Raw genomic sequence first — 18,714 nt, 5'->3', positions numbered from 1 at the left:
GTTTAACTATAGATTTTCAGTGTATTGTTTTGGTGAATTTGGCGAGTTACAATTTATTTATGTGTGTAATTCACATTTTAGATAAGTTTTACATGGTTTTAATTTGTTCAAAAAATAAAGATAAAAACAAAAACAAAGTATTTTTTTAATATTTTATTACAGGAAACCTTACCTAGTACAGAAAATGAGATTATAATGAAGCAATTAAAAATGACAACTTCAAAATGTATATCGGCAGACATCCCTAAATTTGCATTAACCCTACATTTTTATTCACCAGCTGCATACAGTTTTGTTCGAGATTCTTTTAATAACGCTTTACCTCACCCTAGCACATTACGAAATTGGTATTCCTCGATCGACGGTTCTCCTGGTTTTACCTCTGAATCAATTAATGCTATTCGTCTTAAAAGTGAAGAAATGAAAAATAAAGGTAAGACTCTGTTGTGTGGCTTAATAATGGATGAAATGTACCTGAAAGAACATGTACATTATAACGGGGACAGGTTACAAGGTTATATAAGTTGTGGTATTAAAGATAGTGACTTTGATGGCTTACCAAAAGCCAGAGAGGCTTTAGTTTTTATGTTAGTAGCCTTAAATTCACACTGGAAAGTACCTGTAGCTTACTTTTTAATTAATGGTTTGAGCTCCCAAGAAAAGGCAAATTTAGTAAATACGACTCTTTCTTATATTCATGATACTGGAGTTTGTGTGAAAACATTGACATTTGATGGAGCCGCAACAAATATTTCTATGGCTAATTGTTTGGGTGCAAACTTATCATTATCTCAAATAAAACCTTTTTTTGACCACCCTGTAACAAATGAAAAAATTCATATTTTTCTTGATCCAGCTCATATGTTGAAGCTATGCCGTAATACTCTAGGAGACTGGAAAGAACTTTATGACCACAATAAAAATATAATAAAATGGAATTACTTTCAAAAGTTAGTAGATCTTCAGGAAAATTCAAATCTTCATGCGGGCTGCAAAATTAGACAACGCCATATCAATTACTATAAGGAAAAAATGAAGGTAAAATTGGCCTGTCAAACCTTTAGCAATAGCGTCGCAGATGCATTTGAATTTTGTTCTAAAGTATTGAAACTTGTAGATTTTGATAATGTTGACTCGACCATAATATTTTGTAAGACTTTAAATAACATCTTTGATTTTCTTAACACAAGAAATTTTTTAAGTAAAGGAACATACAAAAAGCCATTAAAGATAAATGATGAGCTTAATATCAAACATTTTATTGAAGAGTCTATTAATTATTTAAAAGGACTTACAGTTATAGTTAAAGGTGAATCACAGCCACTTGTGCAAAGTACTAGGAAGACAGGGTTTGTTGGACTTATTGTATGTTTAACAAGCGTTGAGAATTTTTACTATGATGTAATAATGACAAAAGTTTTAGATTTTTTCTTAACTTATAAGGTTTCTCAAGACCATCTGGAGTTATTATTCTCAAATATTAGATCAATGGGTGGGTTTAACAATAACCCTACACCTACTTAGTTCGAAGCAGCTTACAAACGTTTGATTGTACATGTAGAATTAAAAGTATCTTCTCAAGCCAACTGTACTGTACAAGATTATACACCAATATTAACTATCAGTTCATCTAAAAAATCCAAAATATTAGTTGACAATTTAGATATTTTATGTGCTGAAGATGACAATGATGATTTGAAAGAAAATATTGAAGTATTCATTAGCACTGAATTGACATATATGAATAATGTAATTGAATATATAAGTGGGTTTATTACACGAAAATTGCTCAGAACTGTGTCATGCCATATATGTTTAAATGTATTGACCAATACTGGTCATAATGTATTAAATAATACATTACTAAATATTAAAAATAGAGGTGGTTTGATTAAACCTTCAGAAGATATTGTATTAATATGCAAGACTGCTGAATTAGTCTTTAGATCTCATCAACACTCATTATCATCCTTAAAATCTAATATAATTCAATATCTTACCATAAAGGCTTCATCAAAATTACAAATTAATAAACTTTTCAATCAAATTTCGGACCACATTTTAGATCAATCTCCATTGAATAATCATTTACTTCAAATTATAAAAATCACTCTAAAAACATTTTATACAATTAGGCTTCATCACTTTAATAATAGTATTAGTGAACCCAAGGAAAGAATTAGATCACATTTGACAAAAACTATACATTTTAGGAATCAATAGTATTTTGTATAAATGTATACTGTACCTAGGCATTAAATTATTGTCTATTAATGTATTGCTTTCTTGTAATTATATAAATAGTTTAATTAGATATTATAATATTAAACATTGATGTTGACAATTATAATTTATATTTTATAATATTTAATTAATAATTAGTAATTATTAGTTTTTACTTACACAGCACATACAAATATACAATATTGGAACGATTATAATTTTTTTTAAATTTGTATATACTAATATATTGTATATTAAATTATTTTATATTTCTATTTAATGTTTACATTTATTTTGATTGTAAATTGTAATCACTAATCAGTAATCACTATAATTTTTATTTTTTATATGGAATAATAAAGTTACATATGTCGTTTACTCCATGCCAACCTGTAGTATATATTTTTCTCTCTTTAACAATGATGACTTGACACCTCTCTCTCTAAGCGCAGTCCATCTCTTTATATGTCTATGTAAAATACAAACAAAATTTATCTAGATAAAAAAAAAGAGGAACATTTAAATGTTTAAAATAGTTTAATTTAACCAACAATTAAATTTATATTTTATTGTGGAAAATTAATATATCTACTAATAATTGAAATCTTAAGATTAAGAATACAGATTTTTTAAACATAACATAAATAATGACCATCAATATTCCACAATTTTTTTTATATATGTTTACCCATTGGCCATTTGTCATTCTTACTTACATAATTTCAAAGATTAATATAAGTATAATTTGTGTTTTAAAATGAATTAAAAGTTGAACAATGAGACTTATTAAATTAAGTACTCTATCTTATAGTACCCACCATAAAAATTAATCAATTTTGAAGTTTAAATTGTTAATAAATAACTACTTCCATAAACCATTTTTAAAACATTTATATTGTATTTAATGACAATACAAAATAAAATGTATGCATAAGAAACATTTTAAATTTTAAGCATTATAACTCAAAACATAATTCTTCCAAACAAAAATCTCTTTTTATTAATAACATAAAAATTCCAAATTAAAATTTTACATAATGCATAATAATAATGAATATTTTTAAATAATTAATAAGTGTAATATTATACTTTATACATAATCAGTTATTACTTTTCAACTTTAAAATAAAAAATAATAATAATAATATATACATGTACAATGTACATATACAAATGTTGGAAAGTTTTATTTGTTAAGTTGAAGACACCTACAACAAAGCAGCATTTCAAAAGTCTTATCGTTTAAACGATTTCTTCTGGGTGTCATTATTTGAGAGCCATTACCTACTGAATAAGCGTTCAACAGGTGCAGATGATTGATGGAGAGTTTTGTTATATTTGAAAAAAATTTGTTTTATTATTGAATATGAATCAAGAACAGTTAAATCTTTATTGTTAGTATTTAAATACGATGAAATTTGATTATTTACAAAATTTTGATTTGTTTGGTTGTTTACATCCAAGTCTAAATTGGAATATGCGCTACTGGGACCTTCAGATAAAATTTGAAAAAAATCGTCATCACTATTATTATCGTCCAAATGTACTTCTGTATTGAGATTATTGACTGAAGAAGAACTTATTGAAATGCATTCTTCTAAAAACATTTGTTTACAGTAAGATTTATATCTTTCAGGTACCCATGTCAGTTTGAATTTAGGATGACTAATTGCAGATAAAATGTATGGCTTACTTTTTGTTTTTTTCAAATTAATTATGTAATCAAATCTCTTTTCAATACTACTTATTATTTTCAAACATAAAGTTCTACAATGTATTAAGTCATTCATTTGTATCATAAGAAGTCTTAATGCCAATATAGAAGGAGCCACATAGCCTAGAAAACATGACTTTTCACCCTGAAGCTTATCTAATGATGTTGCCAGTGGACCCATTACTTTGGTGTACTCATCTAAGAATATCCATTCATTTTTTTTATTTTACATAATTTTAACTCTTCAAAAACTAAAGCCAAACTATCTTTATGAGAGACAACCTTTTGAACAGCATTGTACATAGAATTCCATCTGGTAATAAATGGCACAGGAAATTTACAATCACACAATTCTGTTACTTTATCCGATGCAACAGTGCTTCTGCTACACAAGTTCCAAAAAGAAAATAATTTTTTAAATACTGCTTTTGATATTTTATTGTAAGCATCTTGTTCTATTTTAGATATGTCAGTTGTAGCTATTAAATTTAAAGAGTGAGATATGTAGTGTAATATGTCTTGGCAAAGAAATAGAATTGGAGTCAAAATCCAACAATGAAAAATCAAATATTTCTAAATTGGGAATGTCGGAATCGTTTTCTGAGTCTGAATTATTTATAATTTCATTATTACTATCGGAGTCACTACTAATAATACCTAGATAATTTGGATCATTAACATTTTTAGTATTAATAGTAGTATCAATATACTGACTAAATGCTTTGCCAAAATTTGAAGCGTTGTCTGTTACTATATGTGAAACTTTTTCACAATTGATTTTATATTCTTGCATTATTTTAGTTATTACCTTTGAAATGTTTAAGTGTGTATGGCTGCCTTTTGTCCGTTTACAAGCTAATACATACGAATGTCGGTTGTAATTGGTTTCATTTATAAAATGGCACGTCATTCCCAAGTAACTTTTGTTGTTAGAGCTCCAGATATCAGCAGTTAAACAAATGAAATTTTGATTTTCAATTAATTCGGTCAACATCTTTACATAATACTTATATTTAGCTTTTAGTTCATTAGCGATTACTCTCCTATGTGGAAGTACCATATTTTGAGAAGTTAAGCCTTGAATCAAACGTTTAAAAGATGGTTTCTCACAAGTTATAAGCGGCTTCATTTCTTCAACAATGTAATTGAATATAAGATCTTTAACCTGTTACAAAAATGTAAACTTTTTAACTTTTTAAAAATTGTAAAAATAAATAATAGTATGTTCTTTTTATACCTATTTGGCTATTTAAATTCTTATGTCACTATCAAATTTGTAGATTTATAACGTTTTATTTAAATTACATTTTCATACAGCTACAGAAGTCAGAAAATAATATAGTAACATTTTAAAATAAGCAGTTCAATAAAATACAAAAATAATCAATGTACTTGTTTTTTTGAATCATAACAAAAATTTGTAATTTAAATAATTTAACTGAATATTCTTCTACCTATAATTATTAATTTACTTACCCAATAATAAGATGTCAACATTTAAAGCTAATTCATCTCATATGGTTTATTGGTCAATATTTAAAAAACCTATGCCTACCATTCTTATTTTAAACAATATATTTACTGATCTACTACCTAATTGACCTACTTAACCCATCCACAGAAAATAAGTGTGCCTTTATTGCTATAATATCATTCTAATTAATTCAAATACATAAAAATATATTGTTAACTTACATCTTTCTTTGAAATTTTAGATTGATTAAACGATAACTTTGATTGTTTTTTTCCAAATAAATTACTAGTACTGAGTTCATCGTTTACTTTTTTCTTTTTAGCATCTTTTTTGACTTGTACCTTAGACATCATAAAACTATGTTTAATCTGTAAAATGAAATATATAAAATTAGGTAATTATAAATACTATAGCAATAAATAAATAAATAAATAACAATTAAAAAATAGGTACCTTTATGTGACTGAGGAAATTTCCAGTTGATGTTGTATGGCCATTAATTACTTTGAAACATGTAGTACATTTAGCAGAAACTTTAATGCCATCAAGTGAAACAATGTTGTATAATTCACCATCAAACAAGTATGACATTTTGGACAATTCTTCATCAGGGGATTCAGTATTAGTAGTTTCATTTGCATGCTGAATTGTAGTAGAAGGATCATCCACGTATCTGAGTTCCAATGACTGAGTATTATGCATTTTTTTTTCACCGAAGTATCCACACATAAATCGGCGGATTTAATCATGAACCGTTTCATTTTTATAATTAATTTAAATTACTAAAATATCAACGGATATCAAAATGAAAATACGTAGCAATTAAGTAGTATTAAGGTTTAAGAATAAAAGTAGATTTCGTAATATTGTAAACACTTAACACTGAAGTCTGCACACAACCAACAAGCGACAACGACAAAGCGTATAGTCGTATAGATCTGATTACTATGAGTGATTAGTACCGACTTATAAGTTATAACAAAGCACAATCAATGATATTATGATATTATTATTTATTACTAAAATTGTCCGCGCGTAGTGCCATAGTATAAAATACCTATATAGTGCCCATAGATAACGTCATATTATTATCATTGGCGTAATAATTTAATTTCATTTTGGTCTATTTATAGATTGGGAATTAATTTTTTCCTGTTAAAAGCTTGATAGTTTTATACATTTATAATTATAATACGACGTTCGTATAATTATTAATTATTATTATTTTTGTTGATCGTGTTTTACTATATTTAACACTATGACTATTTTCTATTTGATATTTATAAAATGGACTCCATGGATGAATTGTATGCATATAGGGCGCTCAAAAAATTTTTTTTTCGATTTACTTATATTATCTAGATAATTACTAAAAAGATAACGATTTTTTTATCTTAGACAATCCTTAGATACCTATCCACATTTTCATCTAGATAAGATAAAATATAAATAAATATTATCTAGATGAAATATCTAGATAAATTTATCTAGATAAGTCTCAACACTGCTTATAATAATGACTATAATAATATGATACTACCAACTAATTTATGACTTTGCCACTGATCGCCCCCCCCCCCCCAAAAAAAAAAAAAAAATAAGCATCCATTTACATGCCTGGGTGCGGCTCGCAGGTCACCACTCAAGTGCTCCCCTTGAGTCGTGGGTGGTCCTTAAAAAACACTATGATCTCACATATGGCGACCATGACAGGACTCAAATGTCCAAAATCCCCTTTGTAACTCATAATCTATTATTTTTTTTCTCTTTCTCTTCCCTTTTCAATAATGTAAACTGTAAAATCTAGAAAATATAACTCTTTCCCTTTAAACTGGCAAAACAAAAATATAAAAATTATAAAATTATTGAATCGTGCACTTTTCCCCCATGGCAACCATATGGCAAATAAAATGTATCTACTTCAATCCTCAGAAATATTATTCCTTCTAATAAAAAAAATCATTGAAAACAAAACTTCTAATTATCAAAAAACAAACTCCAACAATCAATTATAGACTTGGCGTCTTTCGCATACCGCTTTACCACAGGCAAATGTAAAATTATATTATGTGAGCGCGTACGTACATTCAAAGGTGGCCCGTCAATATTCCACTTCGTAATATTATCCTTACCTAAATAATAGGTGGTTTGAGAAGTTTTATCCGACAAAGCACTTCTAGAACGAGATCTACGAGATGTACTTGGTCTATTACGCGTATTCAATGTTTTATTTGCGATAAATTCTGTATCAGAAAAATCAGACTCACTTTCACATTGTTCTTGTCTATCAGGCTGAACAAAATCAGGATCAACGGCCGAATCATCTGTATCATGTAAACAATCTAAATTTTCTGATTCTTCAACCCATGAGGTGATATTTTGTATCACTTTATCCATTTTTATATAAAAATACGAAATAATAAAATTACGAAACAAACCACAATACCTATAACAATATAAAATAAATACGGCATTAGTCGCGCGTAAGCGCTGCTCTCAGTTATTTGTGACTAATGACTTTGACCTTCAACACAAAGCAGAAATATTGCTAAATTCATAACATTTAATTTTTTCTATATTTATATATATGTCGATAAGAGGTATTTATAGTTTCACACGAAATACGCCAGAAACAAGCCAGTGATGACCAAACTCGTTTAAATGTGAGCGTGGCGCTCACATCGCGACCACTGACGGGCTAAAAGTGTTATGCAAGAGGGAGAATAGCGGGTCAAGGAAACATAATAAACAAAGGGGATCACATAGGGGAAATAATTATAATCATACCACAGGGAAAATAGAGTCGTTAGAAGTGTCCGGTCATCCAGTCGCCGCAGCTGTCAGTCCATACCGTCACCGTCAGAACGCAACAGCCGCATTCAACCAACATACACTGACAGAAGAATTTCTGTAAATAATTACTGGATAACAAATGTACATAGGAGGAACATAAAAAAAAAAAATTAATATATAATAAAATTGCCTTGGCAGGCATCACATGGTTTATAGGATAATGACAATATATATATATTTTTTTTTATATCAATAAAAATAAAATTATAATTATGATCACATCAGGATATGAATAAATTATAGGAAAATTAAAATAATAGATTTTTTGTTTTACAGGAAAATAATATTTTCATGTTACTTTGAGAGTATAAAATTTTTTTCTTTTTGAGAGATGTAATAATATTGTGGGATTATTGTTCGCAATCAAACAGATGCAAATTATTGATGAACTTGGTAAGTAAGTCAAATGAGAACAAAGATAATACAGATCAAAACAATATTAATATATTGCATGGCAATGTATCTAAATTCGAGAACAATAATATGAATAATAACAATACAATTATGGAAAATGTTGATAATATTAGTTGAATTTTACTCGTGATTTGAACGAACAGTTATCTAATTAAATAAATATTATATTGTGATTACCTCAGGTATTATTTTTAACTCAACATATTAATATTTATATTTTTATATAGTGTAGTGTTATATTTTTTTTAAATTATTTTTTAGATTCTATTGCAGATGTTTATGAGTTGAATTTTAGTCATGATTTGAACGAACAGTTATCTAATGAAATAATTAATGTGGATAATGATGTGATTACCTCAGGTATTATTTTTAACTCACTATAATATTTATGTTTTTATATTATACAATATTATAGAATAGTATTATTTTTACAATTATGTTTAGACATCAATCATAATAGTAATGGAAAAAGAAAAAGAAGACTGTTTGCGGAGAAAAGTCAATGGATCAGAGAACAAGCTAAAACAAAAAGAATGTATGGACAAGATTATATGGGATATCACAAGGAAGGAAAATCAGTATTCCATGATACTAAGCGTAAAAAAAAAAACATTAAAACCTGCGTGTACTTCATTTTATTGTATTAAGTCAAAACTACGACACTGCAATAGTTTCCTAGAGCATGAAAGACAATTAATGTTTGATAACTTTTGGAAATGTAGTTGGGAGGAAAAACGTACATTTTGTATTAACATGGTATCAAAACAGGAAACAAAAACAAGAAACCATAGCTGCCGGAGAAAGTAGTAGAAGAAATTTATCTTACACATATCATTTAAAATCTGGAGATGTTAACTTTGTTGTGTGCAAGACCATGTTTCTGAATACATTAGGTCTTAATGAGTGGATGGTAAGAAATTGGCTAGATTCTTCCAATCAAGTTAATGGACTTCCAAAAACAAAATTGAAAAAGATTGGCTCTAATGCAGTGGCAACTGATGAAGACCAATATGAAATATCTCCTCGTAGGTCTGTTTTAATGAGATATGACCACTTAAATGTATGGATTGACAGTTTAGCCAAGATGCCCAGTCACTACTGTAAACAAAAAACCAACAAACTCTACCTTGAAGGGCCTTTTAATTCTAAAATGGAGTATACTCGGCTTATTTACAAAAGTGTGTTGAAGACTCTATAGGAAATCCATTAAGTAATAGTCTTTTTTCTACAGTTATGAAAAAAGAAACCTTTCAATATTTCAACCAAGGAAAGATGTATGTGACAAATGTTCTAGTTATAAAGTGAAACAGGTGAGTGAAACTGACTATCAACAGCATATTAAAAAAAAGACAGAGCCCGAGAAGAGCTTACTAAAGATACCCTTGATGCTCAGGAATATAAAAAAAATGTATTTACCATGGACTACAGGCAGTCAAGTTATGCCCATCATTAAATGCCAGTGCACTTTACTATAGTATGAAGTTAAAAGTTCATAATTTTACAGTGTATAATTTAGCACATGAACACCGGTGCTCAAACTATTGGTGGGGCGAATCAGAGGGTGAGTTAGAAGCATCTGTTTTTGTATCCCTTATAATTAAACATTTAACTCAAAATTGCATTAAAGAATCTACAGCTCAAAATGACATAATACTCTATTCAGATGGATGTGGGTACCAGAATCGTAATAGTGTCTTATCAAACACTTTACTCCAGTTTGCAATTAAAAATAATATTACAATTGAGCAAAAGTTTTTGGTTAAAGGGCATACACAGATGCCTTGTGATAGTGTCCATAGCAAGATAGAAAAAGTTTTAAAAAATAAAGAAATTTATTTACCTTCAGATTATAGTAAGCTTACCAAAATTGCACGCCAAAACCCCAATCCTTATGAATCAATTTTGATGGTTCATTCAAATTTTAAAGATTACAAAGGTATTATATTTTATAGTAAGTCCATAAGACCAGGAAAATCAAAAGGAGACCCAGAAGTAAAGGATATTAGTGCATTAAAATATGATCCGATTTCTCATAATATTTATTTTAAGTTGAATTTTGATGATGAGTATCAGGATAATTCCACAATATAATCGTTCCAGAAAAAATATTGATTTCAACAAGCACCAAATTTATACCAAACAAGAAATGTACTAACACTTTCAAAGTGGAGTGATTTGCAGAAACTAAAAGTGGTTTTGCCCAGAGATGTGCATGATTTTTATGATAATTTACCACATCAACAACAGTTAAAGGCTCGCAAAATTTCCAAAGTTTAACAATTTTTTTATTTGTTTTTTTAATATTTTCTTTAATATTAATGTCAAAGGTTTCTAATAATATATAAGGTAGGTACCTATAAATTGTTTATGAATCGTTTTTAAGTTTTAAATATTATGACTGATTTTATTTTTAATAAGTTGGTTTCTATTCACATTATAATTTATGAATATTTGTTTTTAATAATATACTTAAATACAAGTTGATTTATTTTTTGTTCATAAAAATATTAAGCATTTATTTATATTGTATGTTTTTACTATGAGGAAGTAGGTACAAATTAAATTGTATTTTTTTCATTAATAATAATGACAGCTTTCTAATATTATATTAGGTAGATACAGGGGCGCCGAAATATAAAAATATATGTAGGACAAATCATAATTGACAACCCACCCACCCACCCACCATACCTAAATACCTATTTAAGTTAATTATCTTAATTTCATTCAATAAGGCAGTTATAATATAGATATATTCTCAATAAGTTCATAAAACTGTGTTGAGAATATAACAAGCAAAAATCCATAACTATGGTACCCACTTAAAAATCATACAAATAAATTATTACTAATAAGAAATATATAGTTTTTACATGAAATCTACAGAGGTAAAAGGGTATTTATAAAAAATTCATGTATTTTTATGTTTCTCTATTTACAGTTTTGATTAGTACTATTTTAGAAAAATATACATATTATGTTTAATTTCAATATAAAATATGAATATAATTATAGATCATTAGTAATAATGATAATTAAATAAAAATATATAAACTCTAACTCATTGCTTACATTTTTAAAATTTATTACTTTAAATAATAACATATTGTCATAACAGATCAATTCTTAATTTTTAATTATATAAATTCATATTAATTGAATAGAAATAAAAAATGTTATGAAAAGAAATAACAAATTATTATGATCAATGGTGTAATGTATTTACAATAAGAAAAATTGAACATTTGTTCATAAAAACATTAACAAAGTACATTAATACACTAATGCTTTACATAAGCGGGAACTTTTTCCAGCTAGCGATAAAATTATATTGTCTACTACTGGATCTAAGTCTTTTTCACAACTGATTTTCATCAAGTTTTCTAACCTATTCTGTAGCATGGAAGTTCGAAGTTTAGTTTTAATCAGTTTTAACTTTGAGAATGAACGCTCAACACTACAACTAGAAATTGGAAGAGTGACTGATAATTTTAATGCTACATACAAATTTGGAAAACAACTGGTTAAATTAGCTGTACAAAACATTTGAAAAATTTTTTTAGTACTTCCAATGTTTTTAATTGCTCTTTGATTATTCCAAGTTTCATTTAAATCATCATATGTATTTAGTTCAAGCATTGAAATGTTGTCATCATTATTATCATCTTCATCTTCATCATCACTTGAATTATTATTACTAACATCATGCAAAAACTTTGGTAAATTTAAGTTATTCTCAAATTCATTGAAATTTTTACAAAACTGCATATATTCAGAAATCAAACAATCTCTATTAATTATTGAATAGACCTCACATAACTCTATAAATGAATCTTTTGGTAGCATTGTTGGATCATTGTGTACTTCTTGTATTCTACGATATGAGAGCAATGCAATGTCTTTTAATGGTCCAATATTTGTGGTTTCAAACCGGTCACTCAATTCATTTAGAGTCATATCTATTACAACATTGTAAGTTTCAACCTCAAACTTTTTAGTTGGACAAACAATAGGAACATCTTGCATTAGTTCACCTAAATAATTAATAAAATACAATTAGTTGTTTTATTCACTAAAAATAACTTTTTAACTAATAAATTTAACCTTGAAAATATTTTTATATTTATTTTCTAGTTAATTACATAGCATTGTAAAATTTAAATAAATAATATCATACCTGCTTTAATTGGAACACGTCTAGGTCTAATATTTTTTAATGGTGTAAAATCTGTGTCACTCTCATTGATAAAATTATCTGTTAATTTTATAATTTCCTCAAATGAATTATTTGCTCTCAATTTTCTAATCGCATTAATGGTTTTAGTTACGATACTTGTTGCCAATAAAATATCCATATCATGGGTTTGAAATTGTCTAGTAACTACTTCTAATATGTCGAATAGTTTTTTGAATGTGAAAGCAGTTAATAAAAATCTCCGTGATGTAAAATAATCTATAAGACCACTACAATTGGCACCAACAGTTGCATCAGTAACTCCTTCAAGATTTTTTACTTCTTCCAATGTTTGTAGAACTGCATAATGGAACTTGATAACTACATTCAAAGCGGCTGAATGGGAATTCCAACGTGTTGTACAGACTCGTTTAACAGCATGCTGTTGGGTGTATTTTAAATCTAAGTGTTTTTTTTGAGCTTCTCTAAATGTTGCTGCTCTTTTTTTTGAACACCATAACAAGACATATAGACTTTCCAAGTTTCCAAACAAGTCTCTTGAATTTGAGTCACAGGATACCGCTTGCTTGACTACTAAGGCTAGTCGGTGGGCGTGACACCATACATACAAAGCTTGTGGACATTCTCTTTTTATATGTGCTTGTAAGCCTTTGTAATTTCCTCGCATGTTCGAAGCACCATCATAAGACTGCCCAACAAGGCAATCTTTCCAATTAAGTTTTTCTTTTTCCATAATAGCAACAAATAAGCTGTACAAGTCTTTTCCTGTTGTAATAGGTGATTCTTTAATAGCAATAACTCTTTCGTGAATTAACCCAAATTTATCATCAACATATCTAATAACAAATGATACTTGTTCGCGACGTGAAGCATCAAAAGTCGAATCAATAGATATACTAAACATATTGGATTGAACAACTGCTTGTTGAATTTGAGTGGAAATATCATGAGATATTGAATCTATTAACTGATTCTGTCTTTCCCAGGTAACAAAAGAAATTTGATTTTTTTTTTTTAGTTTAATACTATTTAAATGGTCAGATAATGGAGCTGAACTTTTAGCTATTAAAATAACCAAGTCTTTGAAATTACCACCAGGCGAACTTACTAACCAATTATCTCTATGACCTCGAAAAGCCAGATTGTGTCTTGCTAAGTATAAAACAATGTCTATAATTTCATTTATTACTTGTCGATTCATCGCAACTTCAATTTTACGTTGGTATTCCAAACTAGGCAAAATTGGAGGTGAAGTTTTTCGAAGTTTAAACTTTAATGTGGCGTTTATATGATCATTTGTAAGTTCATGATACTCTATTCCGGAAGACAAGTTTTTCCAAGAGTCAAATCCATTTTTTTTCCACGATTTCTCTAGATTTTTGTGCAAATTTGTCCCAAATAAAAAACAATGCATGCAATATATTTTGTTTTTGCTTGGAGAATATGACAGCCAATCGCGGAGACATTTTGTTTTGTCAGGAAGAATCCGGTAATAGTATATTTCTTTAAAGCTTCTATTTTCTTTAGAAACATTTTTAGGAAAACTCTTTCCTGGAAGATCATTTGACACTGGTTGACAAGGACCTAGTTCTAATATTAAACTTCTAATTTCCGGTGTTATATGTTTTAACTTGACAAAATGTGCTGGGTCATTTCTGAACATGTCTACAGTCTCCATCTCAGTATCCACTTCAATATTGACAGTCTCCACCTCAGTATTGATAGTATTCATATCTATATAAATATATATATATATATAAAAAAAAATGATTAGCAACCTTTATTTTATTAAATACTTGTAAATATTATATATTATAAACATTTTTACCTACCATTTTTATCAAAAGAATTACCACTATCTTGATCAATTTGTTTTGCAATTTGACTAAATGAATTACCCACAACAGAGTCCAAAACTAAAAATGTGTTTTTAAATAGACATTAGAACAACATTTAAAACAGCATATTATAAACATTTTTACCTACCATTTTTATCAAAAGAATTACCACTATCTTGATCAATTTGTTTTGCAATTTGACTAAATGAATTACCCACAACAGAGTCCAAAACTAAAAATGTGTTTTTAAATAGACATTAGAACAACATTTAAAACAGCATATTATAAACATTTTTACCTACCATTTTTATCAAAAGAATTACCACTATCTTGATCAATTTGTTTTGCAATTTGACTAAATGTATTACCCACAACAGAGTCCAAAACTAAAAATGTGTATTTAAATAGACATTAGAACAACATTTAAAACAGCATATTATAATCATTTTTACCTACCATTTTTATCAAAAGAATTACCACTATCTTGATCAATTTGTTTTGCAATTTGACTAAATGTATTACCCACAACAGAGTCCAAAACTAAAAATGTGTATTTAAATAGACATTAGAGCAACATTTAAAACAGCATATTATAAACATTTTTACCTACCGTTTTTATTTACAGAACTGGAAGTAAGAACCATGTATTTTTGTTTAATTTGCTCATGAACACTAGAACCTGGATCATTTATGAACGCTAAAATACATTTATTAAAAGATACTAAAATACTAAATTGTTATAAATACTAAAAAAATGACTAGATCACGGATTTTTATGCACTAAGAAGTAATGAAATATGCTATATTATAATATGCAGTAAAATGTATTCACAAATAATTAGTTAGGTACTTAAATACTTAATGAAAAAAAAGTTTAAAAAATTTTCTGACCTTAATGTATTTTTATAAATTTTATCTTTATTTCAATTATTATTTAATGACAACAAAATACTTTTTAATATTCCTACTTGACAAAATATTATTTTATATATATATATTTTTTTAAATTTTCTGTTAATTATACAATAAATTTCGAATTTTGTAAACATTTGCAAATTATACAATAATTATTAAATATTTATCATTATCAAAGTGTAAGACTTACCATCTAGAGTTGGATAAGGATAACGAATTGTATCGGTATCCATACATACTTTCTTCGGTTTCGGTGTATTAAAAAAGGAAGTAATGCTTCGAGAAGTAATTTTCGTTTTACGTTGCCTACAATTGTCCAGGTGTCTTCTCCAATTTGTATTATTCATGTTTTCTCGTTTTTTACCGCATACACACATCAATTTTTCAGATTCCGACATAATAAATTTTTAATTAATAACGCGTAATAATTATAAAACTAAATAATTACGTATAATGTATTAATGTAGAATCAACACTATAATAATTAAATGATGCACAGTTTACACAAGAGTTAAATAAATAAATGGTAACACAGCACACGACTGACGGACTGAATGAAGAATTATGTGAAAATTAATGATGTTTTCATCGTATTAAGATAAAATAATAATTATATATAATAATATATTATACTTTTATTCTTTTATAATAAAACCATAAAATCTAAAAATATTTTGATATTATACTGGCCATCTGGCATACTACCACTTTACGGGTATTCCATGTGATTACGATAATCCGCGATAATTTTAGATTTTTGTTACAATTTTATTATTGTACCAACCATCATTACATGTGTTGACGTATTTCCTATTGCAAATTATTCGATATTTTATGAAAAATACCCAGTATTCACTAACTACAATCTGTATAATATGACGTTCAACAGTTTACGCAGTACAAAATAATAATTCAATTCAACGGCCCAATGCTAGGTATACAAGTTACGAATATTGTACATCATTACATATAAGCTGTTAAAATAGCTATACTATCGTTATACCTGTAATATTCCAAACTATTCTTATACTATTGTATTAGTTACCCAACTATTATAGGTATTATATTATAGTGTATTACGTATAATAATTTTAAATCTTTCTTACAGTTAACATCTATCAGGCATCAGCTACTGCCCACTCGGCACCCACCCACCCACCCATTTCAATATGTAGGGCAGTCGCCCTACATCAATATAGGTCTCGGCGCCCCTGGGTAGATACCTATAAAATGTTTTAAGTTTATAATACTATGATAACTGTTTTTATTTTTAAAACGTTGATTTCTATTTTTATAATATTATGTAGTCGAGTGTTACCGCCGGGTTGCTACTCACCTCACGCATTCACAACAACTGTAAATTCAGCCCATATGCTTATTGTAACCATTATTACAGATTGTACATATTCTAATAAATGTTAAAAAAAAAATAATAATATTTTGTAAATTGTTCTTATAAGTTAAAGTGCCTATTCAATTTGATTAATTTATTGTTCCTAAAGATATTTATTTTGAATAGGTAAATATCAAGTTTATTAAAATAATAATCAGTGAGAATCAAAGGTTATGATCTCAAATTTGAATTAATTTTTTAACTATTACAAAATTAACTATGACTGTCATAACTCATAAGGTATGAAAATTTGTTCCTTTGCCTAATTTTGTATTAGTAATAATAGATAATGATAATAGATAATGAATAAAGGTTGTTTTTTAAAATTGAATATTATGTGTAATTATTTTGTTATAACATATTGTAACAGTTTATTATTCATGAGTTCTAAATAATAAAAACAATTTTACTATTAATAAATAATATTTTAATTTAATTACTTATGGTAAATAATAACACGTATCTAATTTAATTTAATGATAAAAACACGTATCTCCAAATGAAATAACACGTATCTCATACAACTAAATTTAAACTGACTAAATTGTTGAAAATAATACAATTTGCTATTTAACTATAGTTATTCAATAAAATTTAAGTCTAACAATTAAATTTTTCTGATTGAAAAGCGATTTATTTAGTTTATTGTGTCTCCTGAACAATTTCAAAAACATGAGATATGTGGTTTTAGCATGAGGGTCACGTTATATACTTCTTAGATCAAATAATCTAACCAATAATGAAAGTCCATAATAAATTTATTATTTTTATATTATAAAATTAGTTAAGAAATATTGATTTGTACATTTAATAACGTAAAATATAAAAAATTGCAAAAACATTGAAAATTGCAAAAATTTCAACATAAAATTAAATAGAAAGACTGCAATTAATACAAATCGTGTTCATATTTGATCTGATTTGATTTATCTTAAATGCAAAAAAAGTTGTAATATCAATTAAATCCGGTCTTTACTTATAACTTATAATTAAGCTCAAAGTATAGGATATTTTTGAAATAATTACCATAAACTAATTGTATAATATTTTTTATTGAATAAATTTAAAGTTTTTTTTTAAAACACAAATAACTTGGTAAATATTGTTTGTAATGTGAGACAGTAATATTTTTTAATAAAAAAAATATAAGTCATCTAAGCTATCTTAAATTTAGGGAATTAAATTGAATACTAATATAGTTGTAATAGTCACAATTTCGACTTAGTTTTATGTTATTTTACTAAATTCTTGTGTAGTTTACGACGTTGATAACTGATGTTGAACAGACAGCTAACATACAATATTTTTATAATGCTCCACAATAACTACAAGTCTCTGCGTGCTTAACATTCTCTTAAAATGTAAATGTTAAAATTTTTAACATTTATTATAAATTGATCTTATATTTTAAATCAAAATTCATAGTCCATACTCCATAGTCGGTAACTATTTCAATGGTTATTGATTAATAGATAAGTCTAAAATAATAATTTTAATGGGCCACTGGGCCAGGCGCTGTATCGCAGTGGAATGTTATAATATTAATTAATGTAATAGTACAAATTAATTTATTTCCAAACATAAAATATATCATCGCCAAATACCAATGATTCAAAATCGACAAAATCGATTCATTTGTCATTTGATTATAATTATTTATGAGTATGATAAGTGATAACAGAATGGATTAATTCA

The 18,714-nt window shown here is 27.2% G+C and overlaps 2 protein-coding genes and 1 long non-coding RNA gene across 7 annotated transcripts; all 3 read right to left on the bottom strand.

Moving 5' to 3' along the window:
- Nucleotides 1-138: 138 nt before the first annotated feature.
- On the bottom strand, nt 139-2,530 carry LOC149062264 (uncharacterized). Of its 5 annotated transcripts, none has more exons than XR_016189777.1 (6): nt 2,404-2,530; nt 2,001-2,112; nt 1,059-1,630; nt 943-989; nt 631-817; nt 139-474 (listed from the first exon to the last, which is right to left on the bottom strand). It is a non-coding gene; the product is annotated as an uncharacterized LOC149062264 (long non-coding RNA). The 5 variants fall into 5 exon arrangements; XR_016189776.1 differs by lacking the exon at nt 2,404-2,530 and adding an exon at nt 2,249-2,397; XR_016189774.1 differs by lacking the exon at nt 2,404-2,530 and having other exon boundaries at nt 2,001-2,374.
- A 1,876-nt stretch (nt 2,531-4,406) lies between these two features.
- Nucleotides 4,407-6,113, bottom strand: LOC149062263 (uncharacterized). The gene is made up of 3 exons (XM_089215272.1): nt 5,865-6,113; nt 5,633-5,779; nt 4,407-5,102 (listed from the first exon to the last, which is right to left on the bottom strand). Exons 1-3 carry the CDS (start codon nt 6,111-6,113, stop codon nt 4,407-4,409), a joined length of 1,092 nt encoding a protein of 363 aa, XP_089071398.1.
- A 5,757-nt stretch (nt 6,114-11,870) lies between these two features.
- Nucleotides 11,871-16,163, bottom strand: LOC149062262 (zinc finger MYM-type protein 1-like). Its single transcript, XM_089215271.1, has 8 exons — nt 15,817-16,163; nt 15,322-15,408; nt 15,168-15,251; nt 15,014-15,097; nt 14,860-14,943; nt 14,706-14,789; nt 12,856-14,607; nt 11,871-12,712 (listed from the first exon to the last, which is right to left on the bottom strand). Exons 1-8 carry the CDS (start codon nt 16,022-16,024, stop codon nt 11,952-11,954), a joined length of 3,144 nt encoding a protein of 1,047 aa, XP_089071397.1. The 5' UTR covers nt 16,025-16,163; the 3' UTR covers nt 11,871-11,951.
- Nucleotides 16,164-18,714: the final 2,551 nt, after the last annotated feature.

The sequence above is a fragment of the Diuraphis noxia genome, unplaced genomic scaffold (genome assembly GCF_037042655.1).
Source record: "Diuraphis noxia isolate RWA-SAM2 unplaced genomic scaffold, SU_Dnox_SAM2 contig0001, whole genome shotgun sequence".
Lineage (NCBI taxonomy): Eukaryota > Metazoa > Arthropoda > Insecta > Hemiptera > Aphididae > Diuraphis > Diuraphis noxia.
This window is presented reverse-complemented; position numbering and strand designations above follow the sequence as displayed.

Bases quoted from the DNA above. Each gene is read 5' to 3' on its own strand.
- LOC149062262 (XM_089215271.1), bottom strand. From the start codon at position 16,024: ATGTCGGAATCTGAAAAATTGATGTGTGTATGCGGTAAAAAACGAGAA. The intron at 15,252-15,321 runs GTAGGTAAAAAT...ACACATTTTTAG, and splicing joins CAGTTCTGTAAATAAAAACG to TTTTGGACTCTGTTGTGGGT. The intron at 12,713-12,855 runs GTATGATATTAT...TTAATTATTTAG, and splicing joins ACGTGTTCCAATTAAAGCAG to GTGAACTAATGCAAGATGTT.
- LOC149062263 (XM_089215272.1), bottom strand. From the start codon at position 6,113: ATGCATAATACTCAGTCATTGGAACTCAGATACGTGGATGATCCTTCT. The intron at 5,780-5,864 runs GTACCTATTTTT...TTCATTTTACAG, and splicing joins ATTTCCTCAGTCACATAAAG to ATTAAACATAGTTTTATGAT. The intron at 5,103-5,632 runs GTAAGTTAACAA...TTTTTGTAACAG, and splicing joins CTAAAATTTCAAAGAAAGAT to GTTAAAGATCTTATATTCAA.